This window comes from Benincasa hispida, chromosome 4, assembly GCF_027475165.1.
Source record: "Benincasa hispida cultivar pf3 chromosome 4, pf3_genome.v1.1, whole genome shotgun sequence".
Taxonomy (NCBI): Eukaryota; Viridiplantae; Streptophyta; class Magnoliopsida; order Cucurbitales; family Cucurbitaceae; genus Benincasa; species Benincasa hispida.
Genome location: NC_143481.1, coordinates 49,367,989 through 49,387,343, shown reverse-complemented (window position 1 = coordinate 49,387,343; position 19,355 = coordinate 49,367,989). Strand labels below are relative to the sequence as shown.

Below are 19,355 nucleotides of genomic sequence, written 5' to 3'. Positions count from 1 at the left end.
TAGTAAGACGCAAATAGAATGTTAACAAAAATTGCGAGTTTTAGGACATTCCCAACACTTTTCAGTCTAGTCAGTCAAGCTTGCTCGCTTAAGTTAATGGACTCTTTGTCCTGATCAATAAAACCTCTATAATAAGGCTTCACCTTGTCCATTGACCTTGAAGATGTTGCTTCCATCATCATTCATCAACTTTACTACTCCATGAGGAAAGTCACCTCATATTATGAATGGACCCGGCCACCTTGACTTGAGCTTCCATAGAAAGAGAAAAAGATGAGAGCTAAATAATAATACTCATTAACCCACACCCAAATCCTTCTTACAGATTTTTCTGTCATGCCACTAGTTTATTCGCACCTTGTAAAGCTTTTCATTCTTGTATGCGGTGAGTCTCCATTCTGCAAGTTTGTTTAGCTGAAGCTTTCTCACATCTTCTACACTTGCTAAGTTGAGGATCAACTTCTTTAGGGCCCATTGCACCTTGTGCTCAAGTTCCAAAGGAAGATGACATGCCTTCCCATATACCAATTCATAGGGGGACATGTCGATCAGCGTCTTGTACACGATTCTATAGGCCCAAAGAGCCTCATCTAATCATTGCGTCCAGTCCTTCCTAGAGGCGTTTACCACCTTCTTTAAGATGGACTTGATCTCCCTGTTTGAAACTTTCGCTTGATCGTTGGTTTGAGGGTGATAAGCAATAGCAACCTTGTGTTTGACATTAAATTTGATAAGCAAGTTAGAAGTGATGTCGTTAATAAAATGAGTACCTTCATTGCTAATCAATGCACGACGCATCCCAAAGCAGGAGAAGATATTCTTTCTTAAAAAATTTGGCCATAATGACTGCATCATTCTTTGAGTAGGTAATGGCCTCCACCCACTTGGAAACATAGTCAACTACAACCAGGATGTACTGATGTCCAGCAGAGGAAGAGAAGGGACCCATGAAATTTATACCCCACACATTAAATAGTTTTAATTTTAGGATTGAAGTCAGTGGCATCTCATTCTTATTTAATGTGTTTCCCATCCTTTGACATCGATCAGAACTTATCATATAGGCTCGGACAGTCTTTAAATAGAGTTGGCCAAAAATAGCCACTATTGAGGACCTTTGCAGTAGTCCTCTGCCCCTCACCCCCCAAATGTCCTCCATATGAGGACTCATGACATTGTTTTAAAATGCTCTACACTTCTGATTCTGGAATGCGTCATCGCAGGATGTGATCATGTTCTAAGTGGTATAAAAATGGGTCATCTCAACAATAAAATCTTGATTCATGTACAAACTTTTTCCTTTATTGAAAATTTTAATCCTCTGGCTTCTGGCCACAGACCAGGTAGTTGACTACATCGGCGTACCAGGGCTTTCTTGCATTCAAAGTCATCAGTTTCTCACCCAGAAAGTAGTCCTTTATCTAATTCTCCTTCTTCTGAATCTCAATGTTCTCCAACCATGAAAAGTAGTTTCTCACCCAGTTTCTCACATAGTTCTCTTTCCCCTTCTATCCTTAATCTCCAAATCAAACTCTTTGAAGCAGCAACACCCATCTCATAAGTTTGGGCATCACATCCTTCTTTTCCACCAAATACCTGATTGCAAAATGATCAATGTATATGACTACCTTAGAGTCCATTAAGTATGGTTTGAATTTTTCTACAGTGAATACCACGGCTAATATTTCCTTCTTTGTAGTTGTGTAGTTTTCTTGGGCATCATTAAGGGTCTTGCTGGCATAAAAGATAGGATGAAGGGTTCTGCCTTTCTGCTGACTCAACATTGCTTCTACTGTGTAGTTGCTTGCAACGCACATGAGTTCAAAGGGTTGCATCCAATCCAACGCCATCATGATGGGCACAAAGATTAGCGCATCCCTCAGCATGTTAAGCGCATGAATGCAAGCATTGTCAAAATCATAAGGCCTATTCATCTCAAGGGGTGCGCTTACAGGTCAGGCAATTTGTGAGAAACCTTTGATGAAACTCCTATAGAATCCTATGTGACCCAAAAATATTTTTAACGTCTTCACATTCACTAGTGCTGATACTTTGGCAATCGCATCAATTTTCGCCTGATCCACCTCCAGGTCTACCTTGGAAAGCTTTTTTGCACTTTTTTAGCATATTTCCAAATTGGTGAGGTAGACACTATATGAATTCCCAAAAATAGAGAACTCATCCATAAATACTCCCATCGATTGTTCCAAGAACTCTGAGAATATCGCCATCAAGCAACACTGAAATGTTTTCGAAGCATTGCAAAGCCCAAAGGGCATGTGCCGAAAGTAAGTACTAAATTGACAGGTGAAAGTTGTCTTCCCTGGATCTTTAGGCGTAATGGATATTTGGTTATACCCATAGTACCCATCCAGAAAGCAAAAAAATGCATTTTCCGTCAATTTATCTAGCATTTGATCGATGAACAATAAAGGGAAATGATCCTTTTTGGTCGTCTGGTTGAGTTTGCGGCAATCCATGCATACACGCCAGCCTATGATAGTTCGGGTGGGGATCAACTTATTCTTACTATTTGCAATTACTGTCTTTCCACCTTTTTTTAGGCACGCCCTGAACTGGGCTCACTCAGCTACTGTCAGAGATAGGGTAAATGACTCATGCGTCCAGCCACTTGATTAACTCTTTTTTCACTACTTTGCACATGGTTGGGTTTAGACTATGTTGCCTTTCAACTGGGCCTTCTTTTCCCTTTTTCTGCCTGATTTTATGCATGCAATATGAGGGGCTGATCCCTCAAATGTATGTCAATGTCCATTCTGTGGCCTTGGTGTACTTCTTCAGGACCTGTAATAGGGACCCCTCATTGTCAGCGTTCAATGTAGAGGAGATAATGACGAGCAGAGTGTCATTATCCCTAAGATAGGCATACTTGAGCTGAGCATGTAAGGCATTGAGCTCTAATAGAGGGGGCGATTCTAGTGACGACTTAATTCTTGCTGCTTCTCATTCATATAAATTTAAGGATACAAAGATTAGGCTAGACATAGTCATGGTGTGGACAACCTCTTCCATCACCAATTTTTCTTCTTCTTTTCTCAGTTCTTCTTCAAACACTTCTCAACAACTCATTCCCAAATCATCTATATGTTGGCAGGTCTCTAACTCATATGAAAATTTCAATGTGTTGAACACATTGAATATCACTTGTTGATCATCAACACGAATACTCAGCTCTTCTTTTTGCACATCAATCAACATATGCCCTGTTGACAAAAATGGGTGTCCAAGGATGATTGGAATATATGTGTCATCCTCATAATCCAAAATGATAGAATCTATAAGGAAGATGAACTTATCAACCTTAACGAGCACATCCTCAATCTTCCCTTTTGGATACGTTATAAATCTATCCGTCAGCTGCAGGGTTATAGTGGTGGGCCTAGATTCACCAATTTCCAGCTTCTTAAAGATTGATAACAGCATCAAGTTGATTCTTACGCCGAGATCACATAACGCACGGCCAACATCCATTCTACCAATAAAAAAGATTGTATTTATGGCTCAATAGGTTGTTGTGAATTGAATAAATGACCTGAGGGTTTTGCGGGCATACCTCATAAGAGTGAGGTTCTCTACACTGCATGCAACTCACAGCAGCGACCTAATTTAGCACATTAAGTTGAGCAAAGTTAGTGCTCTACACACTTTCATTAACAACCATCGACTTCAAAAGGGAACTGACTTGAGCCATCTGAACAACCAATATGGTTACCGCATCCAACTCAATCAAACATCATTCATTTTACGTTTATCGTAATTCTTGTTGCCATACCTATTATCTACCCATTCATTGATGTGCTTTAAGATCCTATATAGAATTTCCTTAGCTTTTGTATATGTCCTTTCCATGAACCCACCCGTGATGGATGCGTTGAATATTGATTGCGAAGCTCGACTTAGTCTGTTATAAAAAATTTCCATTGGACGTAGTCGGGTAGGACGTTATGCAAAATATTACGGACTACGCACTTAAACCTGGCCTGGGCATCACTCAAGGTCTCAGAATCATATTGTTCAAAGGTAACAATGTCTAACCACCTCCTTGTGTTGACGGTAGGTGGAAAGAATTTCTACATAAATCTCTAACCCAGTTGGTCTCATGCAACGATTTCATTACGCTCAAGGGATAGGCCCATTGCTTGGCCTCGTCTTTGAGCATATAAGTAAAAAGAGAAAGTATGATCCCTTATGTCATCATGCCAGGAATAGGGAATGTGTTGCACATCTTTACAAAGCTAGTCTGATGGGTATGAGGATCTTCTCTAGGAGCCCTTCCAAATTGCCCTGGGATTTGGATCATTTGTAACATTATTGGCTTCATCTTGAATCAAGCGTTCCCATTAATCAGTGGCCGTATGATACTCGAAGAAAAATTGTATAAGTTTGGAGCTGCATAATTTTGCATTAGTATGTTGTGGTCATTAGCTAGTAGGATCGGGTTTGACTGCCCCTGTTCGTGTAAACCATTCCCCCCTTCAAGGTTATTGTACTAATTGTTGGCCATATTCCTCCACTAGTTCCTTCTTCATTTTTTGTTGTGTTTGGCTCTGCGACAGAATGTTCATTTGAGGGTCACCTGCAGAGTATGTGTCTATGGGACAGATCACGGCTGGACAAGGGCAAGTGGGAGATCTTGTACTGGGCATGTTATGCCCTAGTTTATTATTTTGTGTACTTGTATTTTTCTTATCTTGTACACCCCACTAGCTTTAGGACAAGTGGGAGATTGTTAGGGTTGATCCTAAATCTCATAGGATTCTATAGTTTATAAACCCTCTCTGAACAAACTTGTATGTGATTAATAATATTTGATATGTTATTCACTTTCTCTATGAAATATGTGATATTTCAGTTGCATTAACCATAAACCAATAAACTAACATCCAATGTTGTCGTTGTAACGTAAATATCTATGTGTAGACATACAGGTGGATCATGTTTAAGTGATAACCTAAATGGTCTATAGTATATGGATAAGGCCAAGTACCTTATCCTAGTGACACTACGAGTATTGCCCGCTTTGTATATGTTACAAATGTTGTAAAGTGCTACAAATAATGTAATTATGATCAATAATGTATTAGACATGCAAGCCAGGATATTCTATACATAGGAGTTTGTATAAGACCGGACCATGAAATGCTTAGTCTTATTATATAACACCGTTCATAATAAAGACTTCCATTTCACTAGGATGACCATAGGTAACATGACCTTAATCCTGAGTGAGTTGTGAACTCCTGTCTATGATGGCAGTCCTTTGATTTGTATGGGTGTGAATGGCCAGATCGCCGACTAAACAAGCCTACCATTTTGGGGATTTGTCTGATTGGGGAGCTGGGAACTCAGTTACAGAAGATGGAATTCACTCCTTCCCCGATGCAACGGTAAATAGATAAATTGCTCCTCTAAGGGCTAATTCCTGGTCTTGAACAATGTAGCGCTACACCCTCTCCTGACTCGAGAGGTGTTTAGTCATAATAAGACTATGATTTATTGTTCATTAGAGGGACCAGTGGTACTTAAAGAGTTAGAGGTAACTATAGGGGCAAAACAGTAATTTGGCCCAACTGTACTTACGAGCAATTCGTAAGGGTCATCCTATTGTTGATTGGTTATATCCAATGGACACAGAAATATATTTCTAGTTAGAAGAGTGTAGTTGTTGGTCTTTAGTGGAGTGCCCGACAGTTAACGAACGATGGATAATGTAATTAAAGAGTTTAATTAATTATTCACGTATCGTTAGAGCTTCAAGCTACAGGTCCATAAGGTCCCCTGGTAGCTCAATAGGATTTAGTTGAGAATTAGTTTTTGGGTTAATTTGAATTGTTCAAATTAATAAAAGGGAATTTAATTATATATGATATAATTAAATTATTTTCTATGAATGAGATTCATAGATGTTAAATTTAATATAAATATGCTTTATATTAAATGCCATAAAATAGAGAAAAAGAACTACAGTTTATATTTTATATGATGTAATATTAAAACTATAGGTTATAAATATAGTATGATAAGTTGGTTATCATATTTATTTATATTATTTATTATTTTTGAATAATAATCCCCTTTTTCTCTCTAACCACCTTAGTGGGTGGTTAAGCAGTTTTTTTTTTTTTTTTTTTTTTTTTTTTTTTTTTTTTTAATGGAAAATAGAATAAAAAAATATGATTTTATTATTCTATATCTAACTTACACGATTTGAGAGAAAATCTACATGCTTTCAATAGAGACTATACGATAGATTCTTTGTCTAAACAATTGAAGAACTTTGTTATACGATAGTCTTCTTCTTCAATCATCTTCTTCCTCCAAACTCACAAACTCCTTTCCAACCAAAATAGTCAAAGCCCACCATTCCTAGGTTCTCACCCTGAGAATACCAAGGATACCAAGTGGTAGTGTCTTTACCATTTGGTTCGAATCCTGTTGTTGTTCGAGGAGTTTGTGACTGTTCGAGAGTTGTATAAGAAGAAGTGTTCTTCAAAGGTATAATTACTTGAACCCTTTTGTTGTTCAAAAGCATGCTGGAATTTTTATTAAGATTCATAATCTGTATGTTTTACTGTAAACTCAAGTTTTCAATCGAAATGGGATTTGGACGATTCGCTTCCGCTCATGGAGCTCTTGTAAACGAGTTCCTTCAATTGGTAGAGTCAGGTTGTAGTCCTGATTCCAAATTCCATTTATGTATTGAAATCGTTTACAATTTTAATGGGTTTTAATTTCTGCATTGTGTTTAATCGTTAAATGTATATGGTTGGTTGTTGATGGATGTTTACAGGATAGTTGTCTCTGTTTTGGCTTTCTATTTAAACTACAAAAAGTTAATTTCTATGTACCCTTGCATTTTTTGGCATTAATTCTTGCAATTGAGTCCGTATTCGTTCTGGTTTTGAATCCTTTGTGAAACTTCAGACGTGAAGGTCGTAGTGTGTTTCGATGGAGAAGACGAAATGGTGAACGCATCGTATAACTAAAGCTAAATGATCATTTAGATTTTACTATGCGTTTGTGTAGAGTTTTCTGCACAATCGTGTAACATTTGTTAAATGATCGCATAGCTAATGCTACGCGATCGTGTAGAGTTGTCTACTTGATCGTGTTATGTTGGCTGCATGATCGCGTAGGCGTTCGAGGGGTAAACGATCGTGCGATATTTGATACTTGACGCAAGGCATGCGTGTTAAACGATCGTGTAGACTATCATGCTCATCACATATTCAGTAACTATACGATCACATAGTATACGATACTTGGCACACGCTACTCGATCGTGTAGACTATCATGCTCATCACATAGTCTTTAGCTACACGATTGCATTGTATACACTAGTCGAAGCACGCTGCACGATCGTGTGGACTTTCATGCTCATCGCATAGTCCAAAGCTGTGCGATCATAGTTACATGATCGTTTATACTCGACGCTCGTTACTCAATGATCTGGAGATTTGCTACACGATCAAGTTGTAAAACTTCAAGGCGAGTAGTTGAAGATCCAATTCACTTGTTCCGAACTGAAAGACTCAACCTTTTGTAATAGTTTAGCCTTTTATTTTCCGGTTTTTGAGATTAACTATCCCGATACATCAACTTTATTTAAATATGCATGTGATGTATGTTTATTATATATGCCATAATGTATGTCATATAGTTTTAAAAACCACCATAGGTTATGCATTCTTTTCCATGCATCATTTTATATTAAAAGTGTTATAATATATTAGTATGCATGTTTTAAATTACATAAAGTATGCTCATGCATCATCTAATATAAAAGTTATAATATATGTATGCATGCATTATAGCATATTCATGTATTATTTATATTATAGTTGTTATAATATAAGGTTGTATGTTTGTATGGATTGTATGGATTGTATGCTATAGCCTACTTCATTACTTGTTTATATAAAAGTTATATATTAGTAATGAATGAACATTGCATGAAGCATGACACTACCTTAGGTTAATTTATAATTGTTATAAATAACTTATGTATGTCTAGCTTGCAATGTTGATTGGCTTTAAATGTTTCATTCCTTATAAATGTTATAATTAATGAAATTAGAATTAAAATAAATAATAAAGAGTTGCATGCAAACCTTAGGCTTTAATCATCTTTTAAAAGTGTTTCAAAATTTGATTGAGATAGACCTAAGATCACATTTCTAATAAGATTAGAAATCTAAGTTTAATCTTTTAAATCGGTTTAATAGGATAAAATTTATTTATAATAAAAGATTAAATATGTAACAAATGTATCTATAAGGGACTTTTTGTCTAAGGCTGGTTCTGGCTAGGTTGGGGTACTTAAGTCGATGGAAACGTCACACTCCTACTTGGGACCTACCTAGAAAGGTGAATTAGATAGATTTGTTACATGCATGTAATTTTGATGAAAGCTTGTTAAAGGGTTTAATAAGACTTGAATCAAAGTTGTTTAATCATCAAAAGAAAATGTTTTTTTAGCAAATTAAAGAAATCACTTAGATAAAATCAGTAGCCGTATTTCTAAGTTAATGAACCCTAGGTAGAACATTTAGTGGGAGAAAAATGGAATATATGATACTTCACTTTAACCTCAACACATTTCTCCTTAAAAGTTCACACTATGAGATCTATCCTTGGCCTCGAGACACCATGGGTGTCCCCCTACGAGTTGTATTTGGGTACGTCAATATGAAGGTGAATGGAGAGAGTGTTCATGGTAAGTGGGAGCAGGATGTGTGACAACATATCCCCCGGTCTCTCTCATTAGGTTGGATAAAGTTTTTGTGCATCCCCTCGTGGTATCGTGGGTGTCCCCCTAAATGATGTCAGTTTTGCACAACTCTTTATTTGATCTCCAGAAATGGATAGGGTTGCTTTAGTCTCTTGTCCTAATCCACTATTCCCTAAGGTTGGCTCATTAGGGCGGGACTCTAGGACCTAAAATGAGGGGTTACACTTACACAAAATTATTAAGGATGTTAACAAATTCTGGACCGAAAAATGGTGACTATTAGATTCAGTTACAAGGAGTTGTTTCTGTCTAATGGTTAAAAATGTCTCATTTTAGTGAAGGGGCACTTGATCACCCTATGGTGAATTTTTTCCTACCTCACTGAAGCATCATTGCAAAATAGATGTCACTTAGGGTACACTAGACTATTTTGCTAAAGCTTAATTGGTTTTCTAAAACTGTTTTAATGCAAGTAGACTTATTAAGTTTGTTCTTTTTTCAGCAATTATTTATGGCTACTGTGACTTTAAGTTTACTTGTCGCCGATAACTTAACTAGCGAAAATTACGCTATTTAGAAAAATATCATAAATATGATTTTGATCATCGATGATCTTCACTTCGTCCTTACGGAGGAATGTCCTCCCTTCCACCTCCTACTACTGCTTGAAACGTTCGAGCAATGTATGAGCATTGGGCACAGGCGAACGAGAAGGCCTGAGCATACATCTTGGCCAGCCTTAACAAAGTTTTGGCCAAGAAGCATGAGCCCGTGGTCACAGCACGTGAGATCATGGAGTCCCTAAGGGGAATGTTCGGACAATCGTTCGCACAGCTCAGGCACGACACTCTAAAGTACATCTTCAACTCACGGATGCAAGAGAGGTCATCTATTTATGAACAAATTCTCAATATGATGATCCACTTCGACGTGGCTGAGATGAACGGGTCGAGCATTGATGAGGCCAGCAAGGTTAGCATTATTCTGGAACCCTTGCCAAATAGCTTCCTTCATTTTCTTAGCAATGTTGTTCTGAACAGAATTGATTGCAACCTTACAACTTTACTAACAAGTTGCAGACTTTCCAATCCTTGTTGAAAAGCAAGGAGAAGAATGGTGAAACAAATGTTGCATCATTATCGAAAAACTTCCACAAAGGTTCGATCTCTAGAACTAAGTCTGCATCTTCTTCTTCCGGCACTAAAAAGTGGAAGAGTGGAAGAAGAAGAAGGGTGGTAATGGGAAGGCGCCTACTAATCCACAACCTGTTGCTCCAAGGGGTAGACCGCTAGTGAGGGTTGACAAGTAAAAATGTTTCCATTGCAACTAGGACAGGCATTGGAAGAGGAACTGCCCCAGATATATGGCAGAGAAGAAGAAGGCCAAACAAGGTAAATATGATTTACTTGTTTTGGAGACTTGTTTAGTGGAGAATTATGATTCTGCCGGAATTATTGACTCTGGGGCCACTAAACATGTTTGTTCTTCATTTTAGGGAATTAGTTCCTGGTAGTAGCTTGGTGCTGGTTAGATGATGATGTGAGTTGGAACCTGGCACGTCATCTCAATTGTGGCAGTGGGAGGTCTCTGGTTAACTTTACAGAACAAATTTCTCATTTTGAATAATGTATTTGTAGTTTCTGATTTAAAGAGGAACTTAATATTTGTAAAGTGTTTGCTAGAATGTAAATATCAACTACATTTTTGTTCTAATGAAGTGTTTATTACTAAAAATAGTGTTAATATATGTTCTACTCAATTGGAAAGTAATTTGTCTGTGCTAAGGCCGTTAGCAACAAATGCCCTCCATAACATAGAGATGTTTAAAACTGTTGTAACTCAAAATAAACAATTTAAAATTTCTCCTAAGGAAAATGCCCAACATTGGCACCTAAGGTTAGGACAAATTAATCTCAATAGGATTTAGAGGTTGATGAAGAATAGACTTCTAAGCAAGTTAGAAGAAAAATCTTTACCTATGTGTGATTCATGCCTTGAAGGTAAAATGACTAAAAGATCTTTTATTGGAAAAGGTCATAGGGCGAAAGAACCTCTAAAGTTAGTGCATTTAGACCTATGTGGTCCTAGAATGTAAGAGCCAAGGAAGGTTATGAATATTTCATCACTTTCCCTGATGATTATTCTAGATATGGGTACGTTTATTTAATGCAACAAAAGTCTAAGTCTTTTGAAAAGTTTAAAGAATTCAAGGTTGAAGATGAAAATGCATTAAATAGAACGATTAAAACACTTCGATCTGATCGAGGTGGAGAGTTTTTGGATTCATCTTTCCAGAACAATTTGATAGAACATGGAATAGTTTTCCAACTCCCAGCACCTGGTACACCTCAATAGAATGGTGTATCAGAGAGGAGAAATCGAACCCTATTGGACATGGTTCGGTCTATGATGAGTTACGCTTCCTTACTTGATTCGTTTTGGGTTTATGCAGTAGAGACTGCAGCTTATGTCCTAAACTATGTTCCCTCTAAGAGTGTTGCCAAAACACCTTTGGAGTTATGAAATGGTCGTAAAGTTAGTTTACGTCATTTCAGAATCTGGGGTTGCCCAGCATGTATGCTTGAGGCTCCTAAAAAACTGGAACCACATTCAAAGTTATGCCTATTTGTAGGCTACCCCAAGGGAACAAGAGGTGATTACGTCTATGATCCTAAAGAAAACAAAGTATTTGTATCGACAAATGCTACTTTTCTTGAGGAGGACCACATAAGGGAGCACATAATTAGAAGCAAAATCGTGTTGAATGAGCTTTCCAAAGAAACTTGTAAACATCCATCAACAACCGTCCACATACATTTAACGATTAAACATAATTCAGAAATTAAAACCCATCAAAACTGTAGACGATTTCAATACAGAAATGGAATTTGGAATCAGAACTACAATCATAAATGGAATTTCAATACATAAATGGACCAATTAAGCTCGAAAACCTTTTGCTCTTAACATTAGAATATAAGGTTTGATACTGCAATCAAATCTTATGGCTTTAATCGGAATGTTGATGAGCCTTGTGTATACAAGAAGATTGTCAACAATTCAGTAGTTTTCCTAATATTGTATGTAGATGATATCCTACTCATTGGGAATGATGTAGGTTTTCTGACTATAGTTAAGAACTGGCTAGCAACCCAATTCCAAATGAAATATTTGGGAGAGGCTCAGTTTGTCCTTGGCATTCAGATCTTTCAAGATCGAAAGAACAAAATGCTAATACTGTCTCAGGCATCGTATTCGATGTTGGTCAAATATTTGATGCAGAACTCCAAGAAAGGCCTATTGCCTTTTAGGCATGGAGTTACTTTGTCTAAGGAATAGTGTCCTAAGACACCTCAAGAGGTTGAGGATATAAGACGAGTCCCTTATGTATCTGTCGTGGACAGTTTGATGTATACAATGTTATGTACTAGACCTGACATCTATTATGCAGTGGGGATAGTTAGTAGATATTAGTCTAATCCAAGATATGATCACTAGATAGCCGTTAAGAACATCCTCAAGTATCTATGGAGAAGAAGGAACTACATGCTTCTGTACGGTTCTAAGGATTTCATCCTTAGAGGATACACATTGTTGGTGTTGATGCCCTAAAGTCTCGTTTCCTATAGTTTGTAAACAGTTTGTACGAACGCTTGTATTGTATAATATATGATATTTACTTCACATCTTGTATTTTTGCTCAATTGCTTGTTTTATTTGCTTTCCCACAAACCAATAAACATAAAATCCCTGGTTATCTGTATGTGACTCAAGCATGTATGTGGTGACATACAAGTGGATTATGTCTTGAGTGATAACCAAAATGGTCTGTAGTATATGGATATAGGAGGGGAACCTTATCCTAGAAACACTACGAACACGACCCGCTTTGTGGAATGGTCACAAGTGTTGTGACTTGTCACAGATGATCTGATTCTAATCATTCGTCTTGGGGACATGCGAGCGGAGGCGTCCTATACAAAGATTTTGTATAATACCTAACAAACAAAGTGTTAATGTCTCGTTATATAACACCGTTCATGACAGAGACTTCACTTCACTAGGATGACCATAGGTAACATTACCTCAATCTTGAGTGAGTTAGGAACTCCTACCATTAAGGGCGGTCCTTTGATTTGTATGGGTGTGAGTGGCCAGATCACCGATTCAAACCTACCATTTTGGGGATTCGTCTGATTTGGGAGCTGGGAACTCAGCTACACAAGATGGAATTCGCTTCTTCCCTGAGGCAGGGGTATGTAGATAGATAGCTCTCTTTAGGGCTGATTTCGGGGCTTGAACGATGTGGTGCCACACACTTTCTCTTAGCCTGAGTGGTGTTTACATGTAGTTGGTCTATGTTGTATTGTTCATTAGAGGAATCAATGGTACTTAAGAAGTGAGATGTAACTATAGGGGGAAAACGGCAATTTATTCTTACACGATCGCACACTAGTTCCTATAGGATCCTAGTGTGTGCCGAGTTTGCTAAACAATTGTATACCATTTCCAAAACGATCGTTTAGTAAAACCTACACTATCGTGTCTCCTAAACAATAAGCATCGTGCTATGCGATAGCGTCTTTTTCCCTCCCACTTGCTTATTGCCTACACGATCCTTACTTCCTCATTCCTCTACCAAATTCACCAAAGACCACGCTTTGGGTTCTCACTCCAAGAATATCCGGGGCTCTTTTCTGGTGGTGTAGTTCTCACGGCGTTCGTGTTCATGCAGTTGTTCGTGTTGCTGTTGTTGACGCTGCTACATTGACAATTGGGTGGAGGTTTCTGCTGCCTTGACTTCTAAAGTTTGAAGATTTTCTTTACTGTTATGGGAGTTTCCCTTGTTATTTTGTTGTTTATAGCATGCGGTTAATTAATATTTGTTTGCATAATTGTATGTATGAATGTATATTGTTGTATTTCGATCACTGTGAGATCAGAACGATCTGAACGCGGTCATGGAACTCTTCGATAAGAGATCCTTCAACATGGACTCTGATTTTTCAGACTAATAGGGATTCTCGAAAATCCACATCAAGTGTTCACTTTTAACGGAGGGGCTGTATTATGGCGAAGCACCAAGTAAGGGTACATCGCGGACTCCACCATGGAGGCTGAGTATGTAACGACTTATGAAGCTGCTAAGGAGACCGTTTGGCTCAGAAAATTCCATAATGATCTGGAAGTTGTTCCTGACATGTAAAGCCCATCATACTTTATTGTGATAATAGTGGTGTTGTGGCTAATTCCCGTAAGCCTAGGAGTCAAAAGCGTGGCAAGCACATAGAGTGGAAGTATCATTTCATCAGAGAGATTGTGCATTGAAGAGTCGTGACTATCACGAAGATAGCTTCAGAGCACAACATTGCTGATCTGTTTACGAAGGCCCTCATGGCTACAGTGTTTGAGGGTCACCTGAAGAGTATGGGTCTATGGGACAGACCACAGCGGCACTAAGGCAAGTGGGAGATCTTGTACTAGGCATGTTATGCCCTAGTTTATTGTTTTGTATACTTGTATTTTCTTATCTTTTACACCCCACAAGCTTGAGGACAAGTGAGAGATTATTGGGGTTGATGCCCGAAATCTCGTAGGGTTCTATACTTTGTAAACCCTGTCTGAACAAACTTGTATGTGATTAATAATATTTGATATTTTATTCACTAAGTCTATGAAATATGTGATATTTTAATTACATTAACCACAAACTAATAAACTAACATCCAAGGTTGTCGTTGTAACTTAAAAAAATATGTGGAGACATACAGGTTGATCATGTTTAAGTGATAACTTAAATGGTCTGTAGTATCGATAAGACTAGGTACCTTATCCTGGTGACACTACGAGTATGACCCGCTTTGTAGATATTATAAATGTTGTAAAGTGCTACAAATAATCTGATCCTGATCATTCATGTATTAGACATGCGAGCAGGGATATTCTATACAAATGAGTTTGTATAAGACTGGACCACGAAATGCTTAGTCTCATTATATAACACCATTCATAATAGAGACTTCCATTTCACTAGGATGACCATAGGTAAGATAATCTTAATCCTGAATGAGTTGTGAACTCCTGCATATGATAGCAGTCCTTTGATTTGTATGGGTGAGAGTGTCCAGATCGCCGACTCAACAAGTCTACCATTTTGAGGATTCGTCTGATTAGGGAATTAGGAACTCAGCTACACGAGATTGAATTCACTCCTTCTCCGATGCAGGGGTAAATAGATAAACTGCTCCCTTAAAGGCTGATTCTGGATCTTGAACAATGTGGCGCCACACCCTCTCCTAACTCGAGAGGGGTTTAGTCATAGTGGGACTATGATCTATTGTTCATTAGAGGGATCAGTTGTACTTAAGGAATTAGAGGTAACTATAGGGGAAAAAGTGTAATTTGGCCCACTTGTCACCTATGGTCATCCTAGTGAAATGTAAGTCCCAATTATCAATGACATTATATAAAGAGACTAATCAACTCATGGTCTGGTCTTATACAAACTCTTTGTATAGGATACTCCCACTCGCATGTCTCCACATGAATGTTCAGGATCAGATGTAGCACTTTACAACACTTGTAATATCTACAAAGCAAGTCGTATTCGTAGTGTCACCAGGATAAGGTATCCCTCCTTTATCCTTATACTACATACCATTTAGGTTATTACTTAAGGAATGATCCACTTGTATGTCTCACATACATGCTTAAGTTACATCAAATAACTACGGATCTTAGTTTATTGGATTGAGTAAATGCTTATAAAATAACACTTATTTTATTAATAACAATATGTTTACAAAGTGTTTACAAATTATGAGACTACCAGGAGAATTTGGACACCAATCCCAATAATCTCCCACTTGTTCTAATGCCTCGAGAGACTAGTGTACAATACAAAAACATTACAATATACAATAAACTAGGGCATACTCTGTACCCCAGTATCATCTCCCACTTGCCCTAGACAAGGTGCCACATGCCCGTAGACCCAGAATCTCCAGATGTCCCTCTAAAACTTTATTCGTGAGAGCCTTCGTAAACGGACCAACAATGTTGTGATCTGACATGATCTTCTTGATTATCACATCATCGCGATGCAAAATCTCCCTGATCAAATGATACTTCCGTTCTATATGCTTGCCTTTTTGGCGACTCCGAGGTTCCTTAGAATTTGCTACAACCCCGCTGTTATCACAATAAAGTGTGATCAGCAAAGACATATTTGGAATAACTTTCAAATCGGTAAGGAACTTCCTCAACCAAACAACCTCTTTAGCAACTTCACAAGCGGCTATGTATTCGACTTTCATAGTGGAGTCCACGATGCATCCCTGCTTGATGCTTCGCCAAACTACAGCCCCTCCATTTAGAGTGAACACTGACCTTGATGTCAATTTTTTAGAATCTCTTTCAGTTTGAAAATCAGAGTCTATGTATCATGTAAGGATCAAATCCTTATTTCCATACATGAGCAAATAGTTCCTCGTTCTCTGAAGATACTTGAGAATTGTTTTGAGCACTGTCCAGTGATCTAATCCTCGATTGGACTGATATTGATTGACAATCCCTACTGCTTAGCAAATGTCAGGTCTAGTACATAACATGTCATACATAAGGCTATCAACAGCCGATGCATAAGGAATTCATCTCATTTCCTCAACTTCTTAAGATGTTTTAAGACACTGTTCCTTAGACAAAACAATTTGATGCCTTAAAGGTAATAAACCCCCCTTGGAATTCTACATCGAGTACCTAGTCAATGTACGATGCCTGAGACAAGGCCAACCTTTTGTTCTTATGATCCCTTATGATTTGGATCCCTAGAACAAACTACACCACTCCCAAATCTTTCATTTTGAATCAGGTGGCTAGTCATTTCTTAATGTTAGTTAGAAAACCTACATCATTCCCAATGAGTAGGATAACATCCACATACAGCACAAGGAAAGCTACTTAGTTGTTGATGATTTTCTTGTAAACACGAGATTCATCAACATTCTGATCAAAGCTAAATGATTTGATCGCACTATCAAATCTAATGTTCTAATATATAGATGCTTGTTTCAGTCCATAAATGGATTGATTAAGCTTACAAATCTTTTGCTCTTGATTTGGATCAATGAGCCCTTCTGATTGAGCCATGTAGATGGTTTCCTCATTACCATTCAAAAAGTCAGTCTTGATGTCTATTTGCCACATCTCATAATCATAAAATTTGGCCTTTGGACAAGAGAATACAGATAGACTTCACATGACAACAGGTGAGAAAGTTTCCCCATAATCTACTCCGTCGATCTGGGTATAACCCTTTGCCACAATTCTAGCCTTAACAATTTGCACCTTTACATCTACACCTCTTTTTCTCTTGTATATATTCTTACAACCTATAGATTTTACCCTATAAGGCTGATCCACAAGTTCCCAGACGGAATTGAATTACATAGACTCTATTTCTTGATTCATTGCTTTAATCCACTAATCGTTCTCAACATCCTCCATTGCTTACTTATAAGACAATGAATTCTCAACCCCATCATCAGATATGATGTTTTGGGCTTCACTCAAACCCATGTAACGTTCCAGTGGGTTCAAAACCCTCCCATTACATCGAGGTAGTCTCAACTCTTGAGATGGTTAACTAGATGAACCGACATCAACAACTCTTGTTGATCTATCAGCCTGTTCAATAACTCTTGTTGAACTCCCAGTAGTCTCATAGGAAATCTCATTTAAAACAAGCTTACTTTATGGTTTATGATCCCTTATGTGGTCTTCTTCCAAGAATATAGCATTTAGCAACACAAAAACCTTGTTCTCACTTGGATCATAGAAGTATCCACCCCTTGTTTCTTTAAGGTAGCCTAGAAACAGGCAAACTTTCAAACTTGGTTCCAAATTTTTATGGTTAGCCACAAGCACATGGACCGAACATCCCCAAATCTGAAGTGGCGTAAACTACCTTTATGGCATATCCATAACTCAAAAGGTATTTCAAAAACACTCTTTAAGAGAACAGTGTTCAAAATATAGACTGTAGTCTCCACTGAAAATCCCCAAAACGCATCTGAAAGATAAGCATAACTCATCATAGACCGAAGCATGTCCAACAGGGTTCTATTTCTTCTTTCTGATACATAATTCTGCTGAGGTGTACCTGAGGCCGAGGGTTGGGACCTGATTCCATGTGCTATCATATAGTTCTGGAATTCTAAGTCCATATACTCTCCACCACAATCAGATCGTGGTGTTTTTATCTTCTTACTTAATAAGTTTTCAACTTTAGCCTTAAACTCCTTGAACTTTTCTAGAGTGTCAGACTTATGTTGCATTAGGTATAGATACCCTTATCTTGAATAATCATCTATGAAGGAGAGGAAATATTCATACCTACCTCAAGCTCTAACACTCATCGGACCATAGTGGTCTGAATGTATAAGCTCCAAGGTTTCCTTGGCTCAATAACTTTTTTTAGAAAAATGTCGTTTGGTCATCTTACCTTTAACACAAGATTCACATACTGGAAAAAAGTTTTCTTCTAAACCATTTAGAAGTCCACATTTCACCAATTTCTCAATCCTATTGAGATTAATGTGACCTAACCTTAGATACCAAAGATGAGTGTTTTCCTTAGGAGAAACCCTTGGTCTTTTTGCAGTTGTCACTGTTTTGAACATTTCAGTATTGCTTTTATGACTAACGACCTTAGTACATACAAGTTATTTTCTGTTGAACCAAAACCAATCTCCATACGATTCTTAAAAATAAGCACTTTATTCTCAGAAAATGAGATGAAATAACCTTGTTCAGTTAGACAAGAAACTGAAATTCAGTTCCTCTTGATATGATGAACTACATAAACATTATCCAGTAACAAATAACATTTCTTGTCCAAAAATAACTTTAGCCTACCTATAACAATAGTTGAAACAACCTTACCAGTACCGACTCAAAGAGTCATCTCTCTATCTTCCAACTTTTTCCAGGTCTAAATCCTTGATGGGAAGAACATACGTGATTAGTAGCACCTGAATCAAATATCTAGGCAGAATCATCATTCTCTACCAAACACATCTCCAAGACAAATAAATCACATTTATCGTCTTTAGACTTTTTCCTCTTCTGGAGAGAGTAGTGGGATCAGTATCATAACCTATATAAGCTTCAAGTTCCATTTCAGAGAATAATTCTCGTCGATGAACATCATTAGAGTTTGCAATAATTGCTTTCTCTTTTAGTCCCTTGACATTGAAGAAAGACTGGAGAATATCTTTGGAACTGATACTATTGGTTTCTTTGTCATCAATCCCATTTTGCTCAAAAAGTGAGAACTTACGTTCAAACAATTCTTGTAACGAGTCCATGCTCTCATGTGCAATGATCATGTTCTCAACCCTTTTGGCCAATGCATTAGGTATGTTAGCCAAAATATGAAGTCGAGCCATCGAATTAGCCTTCATCCACACATCATATGCATTACGAAAATTTTGCAATGCATCAGGGGTCGGGACTTGAGGATACTCCTTAATTATGACAAACTTGAGGTCGTTCACCAAGAAATATGTTATAACAAATTCTTTCCAATGTATGTAATCGGTC

At 37.7% G+C, this 19,355-nt stretch overlaps 1 protein-coding gene across 1 annotated transcript; it reads right to left on the bottom strand.

Moving 5' to 3' along the window:
• Nucleotides 1-1,443: 1,443 nt before the first annotated feature.
• LOC150036777 (uncharacterized) lies at nucleotides 1,444-3,492 on the bottom strand. The gene is made up of 2 exons (XM_090313231.1): nucleotides 3,166-3,492; nucleotides 1,444-1,596 (listed from the first exon to the last, which is right to left on the bottom strand). Exons 1-2 carry the CDS (start codon nucleotides 3,490-3,492, stop codon nucleotides 1,444-1,446), a joined length of 480 nt encoding a protein of 159 aa, XP_090169357.1.
• Between the last annotated feature and the right edge of the window lie 15,863 nt (nucleotides 3,493-19,355).

What these genes read in the sequence shown, in the direction of transcription:
- LOC150036777 (XM_090313231.1), bottom strand. Translation starts at nt 3,492, where the DNA reads ATGGATGTTGGCCGTGCGTTATGTGATCTCGGCGTAAGAATCAACTTG. An exon ending in TTCGTGTTGATGATCAACAA is followed by an intron (nt 1,597 to 3,165) that starts GTGATATTCAAT and finishes TTTTGCAATCAG; the next exon opens with GTATTTGGTGGAAAAGAAGG.